Source organism: Denticeps clupeoides, unplaced genomic scaffold, assembly GCF_900700375.1.
Source record: "Denticeps clupeoides unplaced genomic scaffold, fDenClu1.1, whole genome shotgun sequence".
Classification (NCBI taxonomy): Eukaryota; Metazoa; Chordata; class Actinopteri; order Clupeiformes; family Denticipitidae; genus Denticeps; species Denticeps clupeoides.
This window is the reverse complement of record NW_021629904.1, coordinates 11,385-35,905: the sequence shown is the minus strand read 5'-3', so window position 1 is coordinate 35,905 and position 24,521 is coordinate 11,385. Positions and strand designations below refer to the sequence as shown.

Below are 24,521 nucleotides of genomic sequence, written 5' to 3'. Positions count from 1 at the left end.
GACCCTGCGACTTCTTGTAGTTGTCAGCCCGGCTTTCTTTACGCACACTACGAGGAAAGGAAATTCCGGGGTTTAAAATATAGTGAAGTGATTGTCACTTGTGATACACAGCAGCACAGCACACAGTGAAATTTGTCCTCTGCATTAACCCATCACCCTGAGTGAGCAGTGGGCACCATGACAGGCGTCCGGGGAGCAGTGTGTGGGGACGGTGCTTTTCTCAGTGGCCCACTAGTCAGATACTTGGTAACCTGGGAGGGAAGCTTTTTACCTGCTAGGGGCAGTGGTGGCCTAGTGGGTGAGGAAGGAGACCCGTAATCGGAAGTTTGCCGGTTCGAATCCCGAAGCTACCAAGGTGCCACTGAGGTGCCCTTGATGATGGTTGAATACAGAGGACGCTGTGCTGCAGTTTTGCTTTTATATCGATCTTATTGCTCCCCTGGTACTGTATCTGGAGTTTGAAGGTGTCCCCAGGTCTCAGTCTTGTCGAGCATCCGTGGGCTGTGCTGGTAAGAAGTCTGTTCCATGGAAGCGCCGCCTCACTAGCAGGGACGTGAAGGACCTGCTAATGAAGTCTTGGTGCAAGATACTACAGAGTCAGAGCTGTTTTAGTGGCATTAAGTGAGGTGGTTTTAATGTTGAGGCTAATCAGCATTTGCCATCCCGTGTTTTTTGGTTTATTTGAAGAAGAGGAAAAAATGGTTGAAATGGGAGAACATCCCTGAGCTCCAAAAGCTGATCTAATCGAGGTAGGATGTAACTATTTGGTAAAACTGACTGGACCAAAGCATGTAAATAAATTTGACTGGGTGGGCACGAAGGCCCCGAACTCAAACCCTACCTGAAATCAGATAAGAAACGTAGCACGACACAGTGGCCCACCCTAATGCCAACGGTCACAGAAGAACATTCGAGACAGATCAGCAAGATCTCTGCAAACACTCCAAAAAGGGTTAAAACGAACTAAAGTTCAAGCTCCGTCCACGACGGCGGCAGCGCAGCCTCGACCCGAGTGAACAAGCCCCGATTCTGTAGCACAAACAAGCGCTTTAAGACGGCCCGTTCCATTCTTCATCCGCGGGGGCCTGGACACCAAACCCGAGCCGGCGTAGCTCTCCTCCATCAGGCTGTTTCTGCGCTGTTTGGATTAAAATGTACCGTTTGATCACTTCAATCCACAAACGTAGACACGCCTGCGCGAAACGGCTCAGAACGCGGACGAGGACACCCCTTCGTCGTGTGAACGTGGTATCGCCCACTCTCCAGCTGATCGGCCTCGACCCCGGTGCGGTCCGTCGGACTGTCCGCGGCCGCCTTTTAACCTACGACCGCCTCGTTTCGGCCTGTACGCCGCGTCCAGTCTGTCGGCAGCCGCACCGGACCGCGCTGGGGACACGTCCCGCCCGAGGATTACTCCCCGCCGCGCTCTTTTGTCACCAGTCGGACGAGGAATCCCGTCCGCGGCAGCTAGGCCGCGACTGCGTCCCCGGACTCGCGTAATCACCCGCACCCGCCGACGCGATGGGAGACACGGGCAGCGAGCGGAGCAAGCCGCCCAGCATACCCCCGCGGTGTCCCTGCGGATTCTGGGGGTAAGGAGCGCCAGCACTAGCCGCCTTGGCACGGCCCCATTGTGGCTTGGGCAGGCCGGGATGTAGGGGGTGGGGGAGGAAGATCGTCTTCATGGCCGCCGGCTGCTCCCTTCGTATCCAGTAGATGCGTTTTGTTCGTGGGAGTATCGTCAGGGTGCTTTAGTGAGATTGTAGGAGGAATGCGGACCTGTCACCGCTGGTGGGAGCCTGGAGGGTGTCACACTCCAACCGGGGTGTCTCCAGGGGGATGTCCCCTGGCTGGAGCACAGGAAGCCTGAGTTACGTAAATTCTGCAGGTCACGTGCCTCACATGAAGCCTGGAGGGTGCCACACTTGCCCCCGAACCCCACTTCCTACCAGGGTGTCTCCAGGGGGACGTCCCCTGGCTGGAGCACATGAAGCCTGGAGGGTGCCACACTTGCCCCCGAACCCCACTTCCTACCAGGGTGTCTCCAGGGGGACGTCCCCTGGCTAGAGAACAGGAAGCCTGAGTTACGTACCTTTTTATAGTCACTGGTAGAAATTCTGCAGGTCACGTGCCTCACATGAAGCCTGGAGGGTGCCACACTTGCCCCCGAACCCCACTTCCTTCCAGGGGGACCGTCCCCGTCCCCTGGCTGGAGCACATGAAGCCTGGAGTGTGCCACGCTCGCCCCTGAACCCCACTTCTTACCAGGGTGTCTCCAGGGGGATGTCCCCTGGCTGGAGCACATGAAGTTGGACGGTGCCACACTCGCCCCCGAACCCCACTTCCTACCAGGGTGTCTCCAGGTTGACTGTCCCCGTCACTGCTGACCCTGGCTGAGTTATGTAGGAAGCCTGAGTTACGTACCTTTTTATAGTCACTGGTAGAAATTCTGCAGGTCACGCGTCACACATGAAGCCTGGAGGGTGTCACACTCGCCCCCGAACCCCACTTCCTACCAGGGTGTCTCCAGGGGGACCTTCCCCGTCACTGTGGAGTTACGTACCTTTTAATAGTCACACGGTCCGTCATGAAGAGCACGCTTTCTGTCCCCTTTACCCACATTTGTGGAGTTTGATGGGAGCTCAGGAGAAGGTGGGTGTGCTGAAGCCTTGATTGGACCTTCAGCCGCGGCTCGTAAGCCTTAATTGCGGGTGACATTTAGCAGGAGACGTCACATTAATCCCCCCGCAGCACGGCTGCCTTGATTGGCTTGGAGTGATGTGGAGGGAGGGAGGCGAGATGGACACCTCTTCACTTTTTAAGCGTTTGGTTTAAACCCCGGAGGCTGAGCCTCAGCCAGGCCACCATCTGGCCTCCTGGAGGCTTCGGCAGGTCGCCCTCACACCTTCTCTCGGTGCGAGCGGGTTAGTACACCGGCAGTGTACACCCTCGAATCCAAGATGGAGAAAGGTGAACATCGTCTCCTTCTGGAACATCTTAAATTAGAAATGTTTTTAGATGAGTAAAAAAAAAAAAAAAAAAAACTGATCAGTTCTATTCTGTTGATTCGAGGGTGGAGAACAAAACCAGCAGCTTTTGGAATGGAAATGAGTTTTCATTCCCAATAAGGCACGAGTAAACTGATGTCTAATTATATAATGGTGGTCTTGTCTTTAAATGGTGGTCATGAGACGGCCTGCATACCCGTCATAACCACGTTTATTAGATCTGAAGCGAAAAAGACGTCTGTCTGACTCTCCAGGTCATGTAAAGCCAGGTTGTCTGTTGCATTCTGGCAGCTTTATTCTCAAAATATTATCAATAATAACACCAAAACGCTGTAGATAAAATCCAATCAATTACACTACTATATTAATAGTGTGTTATGCAACATGAAAGTTATTCTCACGAAAAACCCAAAGAATTCAAACTCAACACTTCATTAGATCAAAGCTCCAGAACTAAGGCCATTTAATCAAATTTCTGTGAAACATTTATGATGTACATGAAAAAGGGGTGTACCCCCCGCTACTGCCCATCTACAAGGTACACAAAATAAAGTATTACTAATAATCCAACTAGTTCAGTTGCCATCAGATTTAGAAAATTGATCAACCTTTGAATTCCAAACACCATTTCATTACCAAAAGAAAATACATTTTGCCTCTATGATTTTTCTGTAAATAATTTCAGTGTATAATTTCCAATACCAAAAAGTTAAGTAATATTATTCAGCTTGCTCAAAAAATCCAGGCTTAGGCTCATTATGCTTTAGAGTACTGATAACAGTTATTCGAACCCACAACCATCTGATTAGACCACCACTGCCCCTCCTCGAGGAGTTAAATTAAACTTATTTTGCAAAGCAAACCAATCAGAATTCTGTTTGTCTGGAATATTTTACCTAAAATATTTATTGTATTTGACTTACTCAAATACTCGTTTTATCCCAATTATTAGCCAATAAAATGTATGACTAGCTATTCTGACATGACTGTAACAAGATGAGATGCAATGTAAATGAAATATATATTATAGAATGTTGTTGCACTGTCTTTACAAAAGAAAACAGAATGTGTGTCGTAAAAAGCATCTTCCGTGTCTGGAATGGATGTCAAGTATTCTGGAGTATATGATAGCCTTGTTTTATTTCATTTTATTTAATTCCCCTATCTTCCTGACCTGTATGGTAGATGGTTCAGTAGTATTTGTACTTTTGACAGGGTTTGTTGCAACAGCTATGAAGGGTTTTATCTATCTATCAATCAATCAATCAATCATGAAATGGGTTTGACTGAAAGAAAATGTAGTTTTTGTCTTTTCTTCTAGGTACTTGTACTATATTGACTGGCTTAAGCAGAATTGCACTGAACTAAAAAAGAGACTAAAGTACAATTTTCATTCATGAAAAGTAGACTAAAATAGTCATGGATAATTCTGACTAAAATAAGACTAAAATGCTCAGACTTTTAGTCAACAGAAACTCGCCTGGACTAAAATGAGTCTGGACATGACTCATTTAAGACTGATAAAAACTAAAATGACATCTTTATGCAAAGACTACATTAAAACGAAAATAAAGAGTGGCTATGTACATGCCTCGTGCCCCGACCCTGGTAATGCACGGCGTTTTTGGTGGTTCTGGCTCCTGGGTGCTTCCCGCTGCGCTGGAATTGTCACAACAATCCGGTTTGAGCGGCTGAATGGCGCTAATCCTGACAGATTTGTGTCCGTGTGGCGGTTGTGGTCCTAATCTGCTGCCTTTTGTGCGCTGGGCTCCACGTTCCGCTTTGTAGGGAAATAAACCCCCAGATTTCAGTCTGACGTGTCTGCAGATATGAAGACTTGTCGTGTGAAGGGTAATGGCTTTTGGTCTCCTGGAAAAGGCTCAGCTGGTTTAGAGGTTTTTCTGGACTTCTGATCTTAAATAAAAAAACATCAAATTGCAGCTGTGTTATGCAAATTAGACAACTATTCGACAAGCGGTGTAATCTACCCGTTATCCCAAATGAACGGGCTTATGAGTATAGTTCTTTTTGTCATTTTAGTCTTTATTATTCTTATTAAGTGAAGTGATTGTCACATGTGATACACAGCAGCACAGCACACGATGCACACAGTGAAATTTGCCCTCTGCATTTCCGGCTTTTCCGACACACATTCTATTCTCTTTTACACTTCATTTTCTCTCAGCCATGTGATAACCCATCAAAGTGTCCGGAAATGTAATTTATGCAGCGATTTGCATGTTGCAGAAGTGACGTCATCCATGTGACCGGATGGGAGATGCAGGAAAACCGCAATATAATAACACGAATGACTTCACATCATGTGTCCATCAACGAAAATTAAAATGAGACGGTTTTGTCTATTTTGCTCTTGTAATCCATATTTAGTCTTGTTTTTATTCGTCAACAGTATTACATTTATGTCTCGTCTCATCTTAATCACGTCATTGACGAAGATACTCAGTCATAATAACGTATGACTTAAACAACATTACTTGTGAGTGCCGTTTATAATGCTTCATTTCACCTTATTATTTAGAAGCTGTGTAGTGGATTTGCTGTAAAGCTGTTATGCTGCGGCCACCTCTGGTTGAGCAGTAACCATCGTTAGAACCTCTAATTCGGTTTATTAACCGCTGTCCGCGTGTAACATTAGTCTTGCTTAAAAAGACGAGCCGGAAAAGGTTTGTGAAAAAACTTGTGAAGTTTTGGTGGAAATGTCCATTAGTCCATTTAGGTTCTGATTTGTTGGGAAATGGAAGTGACGTACACCGGGGGGAATAATAAATGCTTTTATTTCTGTTCAGACGGTGAAAGGGGTCGCGGTGCACCGGGGTAACCATTAAAACCAGCCGCCCTTCACCCGGCCCGGTACACCGCCGCCGCTACGCGGCGTCACCTTTCTTCTGCTCATGCGGCATTAGCGGGTTTATCTCGCTCCTCTCCGCCTGTTGCTGTGGCGACGGGCCGGAGTGCCAGTCTTCCCCAATCAGGCCGTCATTAATGCCGAACCCCCACCCGACTCCATCAGCCCGGCGGGTTTACGCGCCAAGCCACCGGCCTGGAGCGGCTCCACCAACACAGTGATTGGCCGGTGATTATGATTACCGCTGATTTTGATGAGGCTTGATTGTTGTTGCCGTCTCCGCAGATTACCTGTCTCTACCGCCGCGGCGTGCCGGGTCGGTAGTTCTGGAGGTCCGACGGAGTGACATTAACGGCGCCACGTACGACCGCGTCTTTAATAAATGTGGCGTGACCGACACAAAGACGCATCACGACTTTTCCCAGCATGCAACAGTGAACTTGTGTCTTATTGCTCCGCCCCCACCGCTTGTGTTTGGAAGTGTGTGTTCCGCTGTGATTGTAAACGTTCCTCTCGATGATGATGATGATGATGATGTTGAGCTGGCTTGGCTTCTGCTTGTGTCCAGATCTTTGAAGGCACCGTTATGCTGCGGTTAACACGTCTGAACGTGTAAAAACGAGCCGTGAAGGGTTTTCACAGGCACGTGGGCTGTTTTGGAAATGTCTGTAAAGTGAAGTTTAGCTGTTTTATTCCAGTTAATAATGTCCATAAGTCACGTTAACCTCCATTTCTCCCGAGTAAGCCAGAAAAGTTCTGTCAGGATCCACATTCAACACCAGATGCAATTCTAGATCAGAAATTGTACCCGGATTTTTTATTTAAAAACATGAATTGAACAAATCACAGTCATGAGCCATGATAAGCAGATATTTGCAGACGTTCCCCGCCGCCCCGTTCATCTATGAAGAGGCTTTTCCCTTCTCTGCAGAGCGACAGGGTAGAACGTCACATGAACAGGAGGAAGGAACCATTAGTCCTGCAGATTTTGACATGATGAGCTCTGATAACTGTAATGACAATTAGCCTGTTTTTTTTGGCAGAAATTGCATTGTGGGATTAGTTATTCCAGACTGACAGCTCGCGTTTGCATCACATTTCTTTTCCGCTGTGTAAGCGGTCGAGAACTTTTAGGCCAGAATGTGGAAGGGTGGTGTTGAATTTCAGGAGAACACCACCACCCCAACTGTTTAGCAAGTAGTGCCGAGCGATTACTCAATCTTGATTATCGTGTTCATGATAAAAATGGCAGGAATTAGCATATTTTGTTTGTTTGGTTAAGGGCTGCAACTATCAAATATTTTTGTAATCGATTATTCTTAGAATTTGTTATCGATTAATCGGATAACTCTTACAACAATTATTTAAGAAACAAAAACAATGTAAACGACCTCACCGGCGCCATCTTGGGTAAATCTCTATGCTAATGAATGTAGATTTGTCCATCTGTTGCATTTATTATTACTACCTTATGTATGGGGAAGGCGTGTTTTGAGATGTAACTTATCAGTGTGTGTGTGTGTGTGTGTGTGTGTGGCGTGCATGGGAGACGTACTTTTATGGTAGGACAGGTCTGTTTTACAGTGTATACACTGCACTACGTTGTCCACCGTATACGACTTTGGTGAATTAAACGAAGCCTCAAGGCAGAAAGTTTTTTGTAATCGAATTATTCGAATAATCGTTTCAGCCCTAGTTTGGTTGTACATTATTTGCAGCTGCCAGACATCCCAAGTCTCCTGTATATTGATAGCGGGGTGGGACTTCTTTTTGGGGGACGCACAGCCCTCCATGTGCTCTCCAGAGGTAGCCTGACTGACATTAGGTACTAGGGCTGCACAATTTGGGGAAAAAGACATTTTGCAATTATTGAGATCAATATTGCGATATGCGATTGTGATATGATAAAGGACACTTGCTTGTACATCAATGAAAAGGTGCATACAAATTACTAATAGTGAAATGTTTAATTTCAAAGTGAAACATACAAACCACTTATAACAACTTGAAATGCCCAGTGCTTTCAAAATGCAATATTCTACAAAATTAAATAACTGTCGTTATTTACTGTCGAACGACAAACCCTGGTAAGGCTAAACAACTGTTTTGATTATATTTGGCCATTATAAAATCCCGTATTATAGTTCTTATGTTTAACCAAAACGTTGTTTGGAGGCTGACACAGGGATGCATAGCTTTGCTATCTTAGCTAAGGTTAAGATTTGTAAACTAAGGTGTATTATCTCTGGTGTCTTCGATTTCAGAATTGCGATAAAAAAATCGGATCATTCTGCATGGGAAAGTACATTGTAATGTATTTTTCCCATTTCTCCTAGCCCTAGTAGCAAGTGACGGGGAAAATAATACATTTGAACAAATACCAATTGCCCTTGAACAAAATTGTGGATGTACACATGACACTATCTGTAAAAGAAGTTGAAGTTAAACAAAACAATGCCATGAAACTTCTCAAAATGTACACTGGAATACCTCAAGATTCATTCTGAAGGTCTTAACATCACTGGTCGAACACAGAAGAGTATCACGTACAAGACGGTCCAATAATCTTACAGAATTAGAGGCTATAATTAGAAATGCCCCCAAGTAAGAGCTGATAGACCCTCAGATGCTACAAAACCCAAGCTGTGAAACTCACCCAAGGTCACACTACTAAGTACTGACCATGTTGGCCAAACGTTTGCATCATGCCCTTTTCACATGTTTGTTGTTTTGTACCTTTATATATTTTAATTTCTTTAATTTAATGGTTTCATAAAATGCTGGGAAGATGCTTGAACTTTGTTTGCAATAGTTCCAAACTGTACCTGACCTGCCTGACTCCCATTTTTGTTTGTTTGAACAGGTCCAGCAAAACCATGAACCTCTGCTCTAAATGTTTTGCAGGTAAGCAGTTGAGTTTTTCTGGCTGCTTGACAGATATGCTGGTCAAAACACACCATGATCTGCTCGTTACTGTGTCTTCTCTATTCTGGTTCTGGATGTTCTCCTAGCGCCTGATAACCTGCATGTTGGTGATGGTAGTGGTTGTGGTCACGTTGACTGGAATTAAAGCGCCTGATAACCTGCAAATTGGTGTTGGTAATGGGCGTGGTCACGTTTACTAGGAATTAAAGCGCCTGATAACCTGCATGTTGGTGTTGGTAGTGGTTGTGGTCACGTTGACTGGAATTAAAGCGCCTGATAACCTGCAAATTGGTGTTGGTAATGGGCGTGGTCACGTTTACTAGGAATTAAAGCGCCTGATAACCTGCATGTTGGTGTCGGTAGTGGGCGTGGTCATGTTCACTGGAATTAAAGCGCCTGATAACCTGCATGTTGGTGTTGGTGTTGGTAGTGGGCGTGGTCACGTTGACTGGAATTAAAGCGCCTGATAACCTGCAAATTGGTGTTGGTAATGGGCGTGGTCACGTTTACTAGGAATTAAAGCGCCTGATAACCTGCAAATTGGTGTTGGTAATGGGCGTGGTCACGTTTACTAGGAATTAAAGCGCCTGATAACCTGCATGTTGGTGTCGGTAGTGGGCGTGGTCATGTTCACTGGAATTAAAGCGCCTGATAACCTGCATGTTGGTGTTGGTAGTGGGCGTGGTCACGTTCACTAAGAATTGAAGCACCTGATATCCTGCATGCTGGTGTTGGTAGTGGGCGTGGTCACGTTCACTAGGAATTAAAGCGCCTGATAACCTGCATGTTGGTGTTGGTAGTGGGCGTGGTCACGTTCACTAAGAATTGAAGCACCTGATATCCTGCATGCTGGTGTTGGTAGTGGGCGTGGTCACGTTCGCTGGAATTAAAGCACCTTATAACCTGTATGTTGGTGTTGGTAGTGGGCGTGGTCACGTTGACTGGAATTAAAGCGCCTGATAACCTGCATGTTGGTGTTGGTAGTGGGCGTGGTCACGTTGACTGGAATTAAAGCGCCTGATAACCTGCATGTTGGTGTTGGTAGTGGGCGTGGTCATGTTCGCTGGAATTAAAACGCCTGATAACCTGCGTGTTGGTGTCGGTAGTGGGCGTGGTCATGTTCGCTGGATTTAAAGCGCCTGATAACCTGCGTGTTGGTGTCGGTAGTGGGCGTGGTCATGTTCGCTGGAATTAAAGCGCCTGATAACCTGCATGTTGGTGTTGGTAGTGGGCGTGGTCACGTTCACTAGGAATTGAAGCACCTGATATCCTGCATGCTGGTGTCGGTAGTGGGCGTGGTCACGTTCGCTGGAATTAAAGCACCTGATAACCTGCATGCTGGTGTTGGTAGTGGGCGTGGTCATGTTAACTGGAATTAAAGCGCCTGATAACCTGCATGTTGGTGTCGTAGTGGGCGTGGTCACGTTGACTGGAATTAAAGCGCCTGATAACCTTCATATTGGTGTTGGTAGTGGGCGTGGTCACGTTAACTGGAATTAAAGCGCCTGGTAACCTGCATGTTGGTGTTGGTAGTGGGCGTGGTCATGTTCGCTGGAATTAAAGCACCTGATAACCTGCATGTTGGTGTTGGTAGTGGGCGTGGTCATGTTCGCTGGAATTAAAGCGCCTGATAACCTGCGTGTTGGTGTTGGTAGTGGGCGTGGTCATGTTCGCTGGAATTAAAGCGCCTGATAACCTGCGTGTTGGTGTCGGTAGTGGGCGTGGTCATGTTCGCTGGAATTAAAGCGCCTGATAACCTGCGTGTTGGTAGTGGGTGTGGTCACGTTCACTGGAATTAAAGTGCCTGATAACCTGCGTGTTGGTAGTGGGCGTGGTCACGTTCACTGGAATTAAAGTGCCTGATAACCTGCATGTTGGTAGTGGGTGTGGTCAAGTTCACTAGGAATTAAAGCGCCTGATAACCTGCGTGTTGGTGTTGGTAGTGGGCGTGGTCATGTTCGCTGGAATTAAAGCACCTGATAACCTGCGTGTTGGTAGTGGGCGTGGTCACGTTCACTGGAATTAAAGCACCTGATAACCTGCGTGTTGGTAGTGGGCGTGGTCATGTTCACTAGGAATTAAAACGCCTGATAACCTGCATGTTGGTAGTGGGCGTGGTCACGTTCACTGGAAGACGGTGGTAGTAGCCTAGTGGGTAACACACTATGAACCTGAAGACCCGGGTTCGAATCCCAGTTACATTGTGTCCCTGAGCAGGACGCTTAACCCTGAGTGTCTCCAGGGGAGGACTGTCCCTGTCCCCCTGGAGTGTACAGAACGGAGGAGAATGAAACTTTTAAAAAAAAGTTCACCTTCTGGCTGTCAGTGAAAGTAACACACCAGACTGGGCAGGTAGTTAGTTCCTCTTCCCCAATATTCGGTGCTTGTTTCCGTCTGTCTGACCCACACACTATGCTGGATATGGCGCCAGGAAAATGTTTCACCATCTGTCCATTTTATCTCGGACGAGCACCATTTTGTGCTTCTCAGTGTGGAGCACTTAGCCCGTATTCTCCATGAAACCTGCAGCCCGCTTCGGAGGGGATAATGTCCCGGCCTGGGACCTGGTATCCCTTTCGACATGAATGTGGTGTCCTGGCTGGTCGAAGTGGGCAGTTCTTTGTGATTAAGTGTGTGTGTGTGTGTGTGTGTGTGTGTGTGTGTGTGTTTGTGCTTCGTGGGGTTATGAGCGGACTCGTTTCTGTAGATGTGGGTGCAGTAAAGTGTCTCTGAATGGCGCCTAACGTGTAAACAAACTCAGCAGCGGGCCAAGCGAATGGCCTTTTATTACAGCTACTTAATGTCCTTCATGCAGTTCCGTGTTGTCCTCCCACCTCAGATGTCCAGAAGAAACAGCCCGATGACGACTGCGCCCCGGAGCCTGAGCCCAGCCCCAGCAATAACCAATCAGCCGTCTTCTGTAGCGAGACAAAGAGCAGCGGCAGCCAATCGCTGCTCCTGACCCCGGTCGCTTCCGAGGGACCCTCGCAAGAGGACTCAGGAGCCACGCCCCTCCCAGCACAGGAAGGTGCGATAAAGGCCGCGCATTTTAAAGCATGTTTTGTTTTAGACCATCATACTGTTTCCATTGTTCTTGTATTGTTCTTGTTGGAAACCAAAACTGACTTTACTGATTGTTTGATTTGACCAGACAGAGTATGTTCAAGACAGTTTCTTTTATTGGCTTTTAATTCTTATTGATTGAAAATGAATTATTTAAAGTTGCAGTGGTTACCAGTTTATAACCAATTGATTTGTCACCGATTAAGCCTCGTCCTATTTCAAAGGAGAAGGAACTTCAATGAAGTTCTCCATTTCAAAAATGCTTTTAGTCTAGGACTAGGCACAATCCACGAATGGCAAACTGATCACGAAAGGTTTGGTCCGTCTTAGTTAGTTCTACCAGTTCCACACTTCCTCTACGTTCTGCTGCTTATGTTAGGGGTCGCCACAGTAGATCAGTTGTCTCCAGTTCCCCACGTCCACTGCTTCATCTTCCTACACCTACGCGTCCTCCCTCACCACATCCATAAAGCTCCTACTAGGCCTTTATCTGTTCCTCTTGCCTGGCAGCTCCATCCTCAGTGTCCTTCTCCCAGCAGCATCTCTCCTTTGCACACCTCTGAATTTGTTCTAACAGATACACCCCTCATCATTTTTTCATATGTACATTTCGCATACGCTGTCATTTAGCAAGTGGTGATGGACATAATATGATGAATGCTTCAGGAGGGGAATCCCTTTTTTTTTTTTTTTTCTGGTGGGGGGGCTCATGAATAATAAGGAGAAAAGTGTTCCCACAAGTTGTCAAAAGCTTCAACCAGGTGAAGTCAGTCTGGTATCATTAGTCATGACCTGGTGCCCCAAATCATTCATTTCATTCCTGTCCTGCCATGGCAGTTACGTATTTGCGCTACACTCTTCCTGAAGAGCCCCGATTCCGAGGAAAACGCACCACTGGGAGTGTTAACAGTGCGACCTTTCACCTTGCAGCAGTTGGACGCCTGATTGGTTCCTGAACTCGGGGGCTTCTGGTGGGATTTGATGCTGTTTTTCGTGGCGAGGTTGATATTAATATAATATGATATTAAATATAAGGACCATCTAAATGGGATTTACCACTATTGTCATCATGTCCGAAGGCTAAACGCATGTGTGGTGCTTGCAGGTGTGCTGGCAGGGTGAGTGTAGCTTGGAAAAATGAAACGGGCCAATCAGAACCCATGAAAGGACGAGTCGGACCGATTGGCCCGGTGAAGTGGGCTCTGTTGCTCCTGGTAAATGACGGGAGAAAGCGGCGCTTGTTTACCATACTTACGGATAAATGCGGAGTCGAATGTCAGAAGTAATTCCGCTGTAATGATCCCGTGCAGGCGCGAGGCAGTGTTTTGGCGCTAACCCGGGCACGTCACTTGAAAATGTCTCTGTAGACCCGAATCAGCTTGAGTTCGCATTTCATTTATCGGCACCGCTTTATAACAACAACATTTATTTCTTATATAGCCCATAATCACATACAGTATGTCTCAATGGGCTTTGACAGGCCCTAGAGTTGACACCCCCCACACTTGTCCCTTCTGCACACAAGGAAAAACTCCACACAAAAAAACTGTAGGAGAGAGAAAAAAGAAAGGAAGAAACGTTGGGAAGGAGTGATAGAGAGAGGGACCCCCTTCCAGGGTAGAGTGAGCCTGCAAATGGTGTCAGTGCAGGGTTGGATATGATATAATGAGTCCTACAGTTGTAGGGTTGGAGAAGTCCAGGATGTATTCAGTGTCATGGTCTAGATTACGTGTCCATAATGATGTTACTGGTCCATTTGAAGATCCCTGAAGCTGTAGTTGTAATGGTGGTGGTGGCTGTGGTGACCCTCTGGTTTGTTTTATGTTTTGTCCTTGTAAAGCAGTTGTCAGGAACCAGGATGTATCTGCTTGTCTCTTCACTGGGGTCTGCCAGTAGTCTGGGTGCTTGATTCCGTGTCTCGGAGAAAAACAAACAGAAGCAGCGGCAGACGGTTGCACTGTACGACCGATACTGAAATATGTGGTTATAGTGGTATATTGGTGCTACAGTGGCCCGGTACCCTAACTAGGACAGCCTAACTAGGGTGAATTTAACTTTGTCTGTGTCTAACAGGGGGACTCTGTTATAAACTGGACTTTATAATTGACACTGCATCAAAATGAAGTGAAATGAGGGTCTAGGACTTTAGCAAAAAGCCAGAGAAAACAGATAGGTTTTGAGATTGGATTTAAACACTGAGACTGTGTCTGAGTCCCGGACACTGACAGGCAAGTTGTCCACAACTGCGGAGCTCTATAGGAGAAGGATCTGCTCCCAGCTGTGACCTTCTGCACCTTTGGTACCAGTAGTGACCCCGCACCCATTGATCGAAGGGGGCGTGGCGGTTCGTAAAGAACCAAAAGTTCACTCAGGTACTGTGGGGCGAGACCATTTAGAGCTTTATAGGTCAAAAGTAGGATTTTGTAGTCAATCCTAAATTTGATGGGTAACCAGTGCAGTGATTGTAAGACTGGGGTGATGTGGTCAAATTTCCTGGTTCTAGTTAGAACTCTGGCTGCAGCATTCTGTACTAGCTGGAGTTTACTCATGCACCTACTAGAGCATCCAGACAATAATGCATTGCAGTAATCTAACCTTGATGTAATAAATGCATGGACCAACTTTTCTGCATCATGCATTGAAATTATATTTCTTATTTTCGCAATATTTCTAAGGTGAAAGAATGCTATCCTAGTGACATTATCTACGTGTGAATTGAATGAGAGACCTGCATCAATGATGACACCTAGATCCTTCACTTCAATACTCGGTGAGATAGAAAGGCTATCCAGGGTTATTGTGTAGTCAGCCAGTTTATGCCTGGCTGCTTGAGGCCCAAGTACGAGAGCTTCTGTCTTATCAGGGTTTAACAGGAGAAAGTTGGTGAGCATCCACTGTCTAATGTCCTTCAGACAATTCTCTATATTGTTCAGCTGCTGCCTCTGATCTGGCATTGCTGACAGATACAGCTGTGTGTCGTCAGCGTAGCAATGAAAGCTAATACCGTGTTTGCGGATGACGTCGCCTAAAGGTAACATGTATAGAGAAAAATGTAACGGACCTAGGACAGAACCTTGTGGAACACCAAACTCTACTTTACTATGTGAAGACGAAACACCATTGATATCCACAAACTGATATCGGTTGGTCAAATATGATCTTAACCATTCAAGGGCTGTTCCCTTAATCCCAAAACCGTAAAATGTTGAAACAATCCAAAGAATGAGAGGAAACAGCCATGTTTACCAACGTTAGCATGCTAACCAGCCAACGTAGCACCACTGAGGCCTTCAGTCCCAGACGAAAGTTAAAAATAAGTAATCTCACCTCCGGTCAGTCATGTGGAACGCACTTGACCCTGGTGAAATACCGCCCCCTATTGGACGGAGTATTAATTTAACATTGTGCCATAAGCAGAGCGAAGGAAATTCAGCTTATTGGCACGTCACCCCATTCCATGCGAGTGAGAGCGACGTATCTTGATGCCTTCAGACTCTTTCCACTAACTAAAAATTACATGCAAGAATGAGTTCATAGATTACAGACATTTAGAATATTTTGCTGTGAATCAGCAGAAAGTTCACCCCCCAGTCGTACTGTAATGTTTGTTGTCTGTCATTCAGTACACATTCAGTAACGGATCAATACGTGAGTATACGACTGGCTCACGTTGTGCCAGCTGTGCCCATGGTTCATCTGTGCTTTTTGAAGCATGCAGCAAGTAAGAAGACTGCATCCTCGGTCTCCCTCTGCACCGTTGTTAGCGAGGGGGGGGTGGTTCCTGGTGCGATTCTGGTGGTGGTTGAGTCGAACGCTGAATTATGGAATCTGACATGAATAATGACTGAAAAGGCATATTGAATATTTCACGTTTCAGTCAGATTCAGAAGAGTGAAATAAAATAAAATTGGTCATACTACCATGGGGTAGTGCACAGCTCGGTGAACCGGTGTAAAGAGATGGTTTTATGGAGGCGGCGAATGTCTGTGCGGGTGGCTTTTCGCGTATTTTACACATTCTTTTTGTTTTTTATTGTTTGGTCGCTGTTTCAGAAGCCTCAAGCACAAGCGCAGCAGGCCGTGGTGCACTGTCCACCCCCACGAAACGGCCCTGTGACTCAGGTATGGCACTTCGTCACCGCCTCGTCACCACGTAGCGCCCCGCGGAGTTCTGACCTTCTCACCTGTTTGTTGCAGCTTTGGGCTCCCAGAACGAGGAGTCGCCGGAGAAGCGGGCGCGGCTCAGCGAGCCCTCGTTGCCGGAGGAGTCGTCGCCCCCCCGCGGGCCCAAGCAGAAGAACAGGCGCCGCTGCCACCGCTGTCAGACCAAGCTGGAGCTGGTGCAGCAGGAGCTGGGATCATGCCGCTGTGGTGAGGGGGCGGGGCTTCACTGGGCTGGGCACTTTAGAAGTTTTACCATAACAAATCTTTTATTTCGTAATTTTTTTTTTACTTGAGACCACAAAAACTGCACATTAAACACCAACAACAACAACATTTATTTCTTATATAGCCCAAAATCACATACAGTACGTCTCAATGGGCAACATCTTGTATTGCGGTGATTGTTAGGCACTTGAAGATAGATTAAGGACTAAAGTGAAGTGTCCATGTGCAGAGAATGCTGTAAAGATGTTAAAAAAATATAATTTGTACTAAAATTTCATATCGAACATTGAAAATGTTTTAATTCCTCACCAAGCTTGCTAGAAAATGTAAAAAGCAAGAGCACTGTCTGGAAGAATATCTATTTGGATCTGGTTCGGACTCAATTCGAATAATTTTAGTCCGGTCTGGTCGAGCTCGCACGATAAATGGTCGGTCGGCAAATACGAACTTTTGGTCTATAGTCCCTGTCTTTTCTCTATGATTCGCTGCTCATAAATTTAGTATAAGTGATTCGTATGTTCTTCATTTGATTTATTAAATGTAAATTTTTTCTCGGCCCCTGTCATCTTATGATTTTTTTTTATTATTGTTAGAGAGATTAAAAAATGCTGAGGAGGTGAAACGGAGTGGGGTTGGGCCTAACTTTTCAGGCCCGATTGAAGCTCTAATTGCTCAACATGCACGTATTTTTCACCTCTGCAGCATGAGAAGCGAGCATTTTTTTTATTTAGCCCAAAAACATTAAAATACATTTCCTTCGTTTATTAGTTTATTGATTCAATCATTTGTTTATCTATTTATGAATTTATTTATTCATCTGTGTGGTATATGGTGTTCTGACTTTTTAAATATTGTAAAAATATTGTTTATTTAAAAAAATGAGCTAATTTCCTGTGTTTTTCCTCCCTCTGTAGGACTGAAAATCGTATCGGTGTCGGGTTTGAAATTGCAGTATCGTGACCAGCTGAGAAAGCTGTATGCTTTGGATAGAAATTATTAAAGATGGAAATTACAATGCTTTTTTCTAAGCGGATCATGCATCCAGCAGGAAGTCACAATCGTCCTTGTCGTCTTCGTTTGGGTCTGTGTGAGGTGTGAGATGCCGGTTATCGGGGTCGTTTTTGTGCCAGTGAATGTGTGAATCAATTCATGCATGTATATGCATAAAAATCTGTCGTATTAGACCCGAGTCTCGGCTAATTTTCCCCGTGACCAGCCGTTTCGAGCTGTTGCGCTTCGGTCCTTTGACCACGGACAGTTGAGTTAAACCGTTTGGCGGCTGAAGACACTCCTGAGTCATATGAAAGGCGCCGACGTGCCCCGCTCGTGGAGTTCGCCGGATGAACGCGGTGTTCTGCCTGTGCCATCTGCGCTGCTAACTGGCGCGGTTATAATGCATTTATGCATGCGTTTTGATATGTAAATAAGGCTTTAAAGGAGCTGTTAGTGCCTGCAGCTTCGCTCAGGTCCCTTTCCACAACTTCCTGTCTTGGTTTTGCGCCTGGGATTTTGTGTGTGTGTTTTTGGTAAGCATCATCACCGCTGCCTTTTTTCATCTCCAGTCATGCTCGCGCTGCTTGTCGGCCTTCAGATGTTCACAGCGGTTTAATAAGAGACTTTTAAGCTTCCGTCTGAACCGGGAGATTTTTTATTTTTTTTTTTGGGAGGGGGTGGGGCTACCATCTCGCCCAGTTGACAATTAACCGCCAAACGAAGCTCTAATTGCCGAGCGTGATTATTTTTCCCCCTCATGCGAGACAATGCAAAAATAAATGCCTCTCATTACAGGCCATAATTATCCTTTATCTTTTTTTTTTGGTTAAATATAAAGTTCAGGTTGAATAAGGGACGGGCGGAGGGTCCGTGGTCGGCGTCCTCGCTCTCTTGCGGCGGTTTAAATTGAAGCTTGTTGAGCTGTTAATCATCATACACTTGTGCGTGGAACATCTTGTTGGTAATGAATGCATTAGACACCGTAAAGAGCCCCTCTCTTTATCAGAGAGATTAAAGTCGATCCTCCGCCAGGAACGCCCCCTCCTCCGTTTTCTCCTTTAATTCCGTCAGTTTTTGCGTCGTTTTGCAGCAGCTCATTAACTAGTTATGGAAAGTCTGCAGATTGTTTAAGCCACCGCGTCTGGGACGGCTGAGGAAATGACGTAATGTGCCGAACTCGGGCCAGTCCCGGGTTTAATTTGAGGGATGGAAAAAGGCATCATGGGGAATCATGGAATCAGTAAAGGGTCATGTGGTTTTCTGACCTCTGTCCCTGCATGTGATACAGAAGTCGGCCGGTGGAGGGACAGTGAGGTGCTGGACATTAATAAGAATTGCAGAGAGAATTCTGTCCAGGCGAATCGTAACCTCTAGTTCTGGATGGTGACTGACGGGAACTGATATTAGACATCATTAAAAAAACAGGCAAACGCAAAAACAGAAAATCGGAATTGCTGTGTGACTGTAGTGGTCGGATCAGACTGCTGTCCTGTGTCCTTAACTGTTCGTCATTATGCCAGATATATGTGATCACAGTGACATGAATTGTTGCTGGGACACTGATAGGGCTGCAACTAACGATTATTTGTATAATCGTTTGATCTGTCGATTATGTTTTTGATTAATCGTGGAATTGGATAAAAAGTAATAAACAAGAAAAGCATTAATTTCCAAACCCTTTATTCAAAAACAGAACTAAAACCACAAACATGTTGCTTCTTGAGCTGTTCTAACAATAATTAAATAAAATGGATGAACATAAACACACACACACACGTGTATTCTTTACATATATATATATATATATATGTATATGTATGTATGTATATTTCTGTGTGTCAATCAAGAAATTATATTTCTTCTTTGACTGTCAAATTCATGCCCAAAGTATCAACAACATTTTTCAAAATACGTCTGGTTTTCTGAAATCATAACTTATTTTGAGAAGAAAAAAAACTTTTTTTCTATGAAGTGGCCCCATAATCTGAAGGTTGTGGGTTCGAACCCTGAACCGCCCAGGTTCCACTGAGGTCCCCTTGATGAAGGTACCGTCCCCACACGCTGCTCCCCGGGCGCCGGTCATGGTGCCCACTGCTCACCAAGAGTGATGGTTAAATACAGAGGACACGTTTCACTGTGTCACCATGTGCTGTGCTGCAGAGTTTCACAAGGACAATCACTTCACTTTCACAATTTAAATAAATCAAATCTAGTAGAAACTATAAAATTGTACTGGCTTTTTAAAGTAAATGATAATGTGGTCGGGGTGTGTCCAACTTTGTCACCTCTAAATGTTTACTCTGACAAACATTGAAATTAGTTTCATAAAATAAATTATTTTTTGTATATATTTTTTTATTGATTCTTTAATACAACTTCAATACATCAATGCATCACGTTCCACATGACCCACACGTGGCTTGGTAGGAATATCGTCTGCTTATCGTCCACCGAAATTCCGACCCCCACAGGGAAGTAATTAGCGGGCTGAGGGCGTCTCCGGAGGAGGCGGAGGTCATGTCGACGTTGCCGTGGTGATCTGGTGGGATGCGCGTCAACAAACGCTTGCCCTGTGGAGGAACTCTTCATCATGAAGTCGTCTTCATGATGAAGCCATTTTCCAAGCGATGATCCCTGATCCTGTTGCATATTTAATGTATGTAGGGCTCTATGAAATCTGTGAAATTCCATCCTTCCCGTCATAAACATATTTATTCCCCTAAGAATCATGGAATCACATTTAATCACTGTTCAACAAAGTACTTTCACATGTAAATAATATGTGCATTTCATGCAAATAAATGTTGCCGAATATTACACATTCGTCCATTTGTAAAATAAAAGTGCTCCACGTTTGAACATAAAAACATGGAATACAAAAAAAACCAAAAGAAGTGGAACCGTGATGATAAAACCACGTTTGGAATCGGCTGGTGCTGGTATAAGCGCTCCGGATTTCCTCCTCTGGTCTTCACGTTCTCGTGGCGCGTTCGGAGACATTAGTCCTTATTAAACCATGTGGATTTGATCAGCTCTACAGAATATTTTGTGCGTGTTTGTTGAAAGTGAGGACGTTTTGGGGTGTAAATTCCGCCTTCTCTCTCTCTCTCTCCCGGCGCAGGTTACGTGTTCTGCATGCTGCACCGGCTGCCCGAGCAGCACGACTGTCTGTTCGACCACCTGGGCCGCGGCCGAGAGGAGGCGGTTCTGAAGATGGTCAAGCTGGACCGGAAGGTGGGCCGCTCCTGCCAGCGTATCGGCGAGGAGTGCTCCTGAGTGGGGGCGCGAGGAAGAGGATAAAACACAGACCCGGTCGCACAGCCCTCTTCCACGCCACCTCACCCGACCCCACTTTCCTCCCTCTCGCCAGAGGTTACGGGGGACCGGGACCTTGACCTCTGACCCTCCCAACCACCCAGCTTTATCTCCTGTCTCCGGCCTTCGCTCAGCCGTGTCCTCCTCCACTCCCTGTGTGTCTGCTGATCTGAGAAGCCGCCCCTCCCAGACGTCTCGGCCACTCCCCCGTCTGTCCCACCGGCACGTCTGGCCCGCAGCTACCCATCCATCCCCACCACACCCAAGTTTCTAACCTCCAGCCTGGGAGGAGCTTCATCTCAGGCCATCCGACCTCGTCCTCGCGCGCTGTGAGGAGGGGCTCGGCCCTGGTGTCCTGGAGGCGGGGCTTATTGGGAACTCGCGGACTACCCACGGGCAGAATCTCTGTTTTCACGCTCTGCGGGACTCCAGTGTGGTCTGGGTTCAGCCCTTCATGGTGTTTAGTCTCCGTCTGTCTCCACGTCAGGCTCACACACACACACACACACACACACACACACACGGTCAGTGTGTAAGAAAGACATTGTGTGTAAGAAACTGTGTGTGGGGCCTGTACACAGATGGTAGCTGGTACTTGGTGGGTTTCAGACCTGGTGTCCTGCACCCCTGCTTTCGTCTCCTCCCCTTCTGCAGAAGCTCCGCCTCTCACGCGACCGCTTTCTCCTCCTGCTCCACCCCCCTTTCCTCCACCCTCCTACGTCCCTCTCCTCCAGTCGGTACATCTGGCCTCCTCCTTCAGCGGCCCCGGGTGCGGTTCCGGCCCCTGGGTGGCGTGTGGGTTGGGCTGTCGTGGACAGAGTGCTTCATTTTCCAGCACTTTTTTACTTTAAGCTTTGGTTATTTTTTCTCCCTGTTGTGAAAAAGGACAAACGAATGAGAAATGAATATCCTTTATCTTATTTAACCCTCTTTGTGTTCAACTCTGTCACTAGTGTAGGACGACCTTAGCATCTCCCCTTCTAGGTTAACATTGTTAAAAAAATCATAGATTAAACCAGGAAATATCTGTAGCTTTTGTTTTTGCTTATTATTATTATAATTATTATTTGTTCTTTTTTCCTCTTTTTATTTCGCTGAATAAAAAATAAACTGGATCAGAGGACGACTGCCTGCTTTCCTGACTGAGGACGTGTCTGTGTGTCGCAGTAGATGCTTTTCCTGGGTCAATTCTATAAAGGTCCCCTGTAAGGGGACGTCGTTCCCAGAGTGGAGGGTCCCCCCGTTTCAACCCGACTCCATTCCGGACTGCCTTTCCGCTAGCAATCGATTTCTGCACTTCCCAGCAGTGGTATTTTGGCAGACGCCACCTTTTTGGGGCCAAAGGCAATTTTGAACCGTTGTATGATGGAAACGGCAAATTAGAATTTCTTTAAGTCCAGCCTTACGAAAGCGGCCTCAGAGCCGTGGTTTTTTTTTTTTTAGTCTGTTATTCAGCACAATGGCCTTAAACGTCGTAACTCCACGTTCTGCTCTCATGCCTCATGGTTCTCTGGTGTGTAGAGGTCGGACTAGAGGGACTATCGTAGTCCCTCCAACCACACCTTCACAGTCCTGCTGCGACCCCGGTTTTATATCTCATTTCACAATGTTTTTTTAAACCGTGATTATTGTACTTATTAATACCAGCGCGAAGAAAATTAAACAGTGAGGCCAAGGTCAAAGGTGAACTGGCCAGGTAGCGGAGTGAGGCCCGGCGCCACGTTAAATTCATAACTATTCATCACCAATACGTACAAAACCCAGAAAAACACGGAATAAAACCCTCGTACCGGTCACAAATAGAAACACGAAGCAGTGAGGCTCCGGCGAAGTCCCCGGCACCGTACACTATACCACAGAGCGCCGTATTACACCTGGTTCGCTCCGCCCAAACTAACGAAACAGCCTTTACCGCTAAACCACGCATGAAGTACGGAACCCCACCCGCCTCGCCTCGGAAACGGCGGCCGGGAAGTACGTGGAAATAACCGGCGTTATTACGCCGGAGGGGCGGTTCGCTGGTGCGTTAATGGGCCGTGTGCGTGTGGGAGGATGGTTGTCTAATGATAATTGGGGCGATCAGAGCTTTTATCCGTTTACAGAATGCAGCCGAAGTGGCGTTTCCGGGCAGGAGATGAAGCCGGGGCGCTCGCAGGGCGTCTGATTAGATTTGTGGGCGCGATGTCTCGGCGTGGGTGTGTAATTACAGCCGTGTAATATTCACAGCTGCCACTCGAGACATGAAATGAGCAGGTCATCTCTCACGCCGTGCCGGGATACGCCGCTTTACCGCGTATATAACATCGTGATGGTGACCTGTTACGTGGAGGTCCCCTGTCAATGGTGTGATGTACCGAGAAGACAGGAGGTATGGAGTGAAGACGCTGATCTTGGCCTCCACCAGGAACAAGTTCAAGAGGAATCCTCCCAAAATCCTCCAAATTGCGGTCTAGTATGGATTTAATAATGTTCCCGCAGCGGCGCGTCTGGGGAACATCCCTGAGCGCTTATTAATGTCATCTGAGGGCATTTCCGCTCCTTGTGACCTTTCTCAGTAGCTGACGGCCTCGTCCTGATGGCTCCAGGATGGACCAATCAGAGGGATGAATATTTAATGCTTCATTAGTAAAGTGTTTTATTTGTCTCTAGCGGCCCTGGGTTCGTATTTAGTCCTCGCATCACAGCAGAGACAATCCTGGATTCGTTTTCTTCTGCATCTAACCAGCACGACACTGTTCATTATTAAAACTGCGCTGTTTTAGTACCCGGAGGAGTAAAGGAAGAGTCCGTGTAATGAAGCTCCAACCTGAAGGTGGCGCGGCGTTAACCGCTTAATCGTGCCGCTCTGGACGTTTATTTCATCTGCAGCGGCGCTGATTCCATTACCGCTGTCTGGCGGCAGGAAGTCGTTGGTAATGAACGTTCTGCTGGCTGCTTAATGAGAAACATTATTAGATATATTATTGTTGCGCAGGAATTCTGGGCCTTTATCCGGCCCCACTGCTGATATCCATTTACGGGCCGCGTTCGCGCCTCTGGTTCGTTCAGCTCGGCCCTTCGCAGCGGCCGTATTATGTGCATCCATCTTCATCTCCGTACAGCTTCCGGCACGTCCCCGAGCCCCAACTTGGAGCAGTAATGTGATCCCGGCTGGCGGCCTTTACGCCACCAATATAATCAATAAGCCACGCAGGCGCTGACGCTGCTCATTTACATCATTCATCTCAGTCTGATATTTTATTGTTTTGGGGCAGTGGTGGCCTATGGGGTGATGACATGGAACCGTCGAGGTGCCACCGTGGTCCCCACACGCTGCTCCCTGGTGTTGTCACCATGTCACACTGACAAAACAATCACTTTTTCGTCATTTTTTAAAGGTGCTGCACAGTAAATGGTCACTTTTCAGTGCTATTGAGGACAGTCTCGGTCCACGTAGTGCCGGTCAGCGCCGATCTCATTTTTGATGGATGCGATTGTAGCTGAATATTAAGCTGCTCCAGCACAGGTCACTTTGTGCCCCGAGCGCCGAGGTCTTTATTCCTGGAGCTCCAGCACAGAAGGCGTCTTATCTCCTTCTGGCTGGGTGGCTCCTGCCATCGATTTTTCCCTCGTCCCCAGTGGACTCTCCGCTGTTTATCATGGCTGCAGGACAGGGCGGTCCCTCCCGTCCCTTTTCAGATCTCCAGACAGACGTCTTTCTATCTGGAGAAGCCCGGCTGCCTGGACAGCAGAGTCGGTGTACAGTGCGGTAACGTACCCACAATGCACCTGCAATAATCCCGTTTCGAAATCTCCCGTTCCGTTCGGAGGCTGCTGAGCTGCATCTTCTACTCTACAACATTTTCTACGTTAGAACAGCGTAACACAATTTTTCTTGCTTGATTAATTAATATTTTGTTCATATATATATATATATATATATAGAAATGACTGTTTTGTGGTTATTCCGGATATTAGAGCTGA

At 46.5% G+C, this 24,521-nt stretch overlaps 1 protein-coding gene across 1 annotated transcript; it reads left to right on the top strand.

Moving 5' to 3' along the window:
• The first annotated feature begins 1,260 nt into the window (after positions 1–1,260).
• On the top strand, positions 1,261–21,668 carry LOC114776985 (AN1-type zinc finger protein 3-like). Its single transcript, XM_028966911.1, has 6 exons — positions 1,261–1,592; positions 8,738–8,778; positions 11,639–11,827; positions 15,915–15,983; positions 16,059–16,232; positions 20,365–21,668. Exons 1-6 carry the CDS (start codon positions 1,522–1,524, stop codon positions 20,517–20,519), a joined length of 699 nt encoding a protein of 232 aa, XP_028822744.1. The 5' UTR covers positions 1,261–1,521; the 3' UTR covers positions 20,520–21,668.
• The last annotated feature ends 2,853 nt before the right edge of the window (positions 21,669–24,521 follow it).

Excerpts from the sequence above, each read along its gene's own strand:
- LOC114776985 (XM_028966911.1), top strand. The coding sequence starts at position 1,522 with ATGGGAGACACGGGCAGCGAGCGGAGCAAGCCGCCCAGCATACCCCCG. Across the intron at positions 1,593-8,737 it reads TGTCCCTGCGGATTCTGGGG|GTCCAGCAAAACCATGAACC; the intron begins GTAAGGAGCGCC and ends TTGTTTGAACAG. Across the intron at positions 8,779-11,638 it reads CTGCTCTAAATGTTTTGCAG|ATGTCCAGAAGAAACAGCCC; the intron begins GTAAGCAGTTGA and ends CTCCCACCTCAG.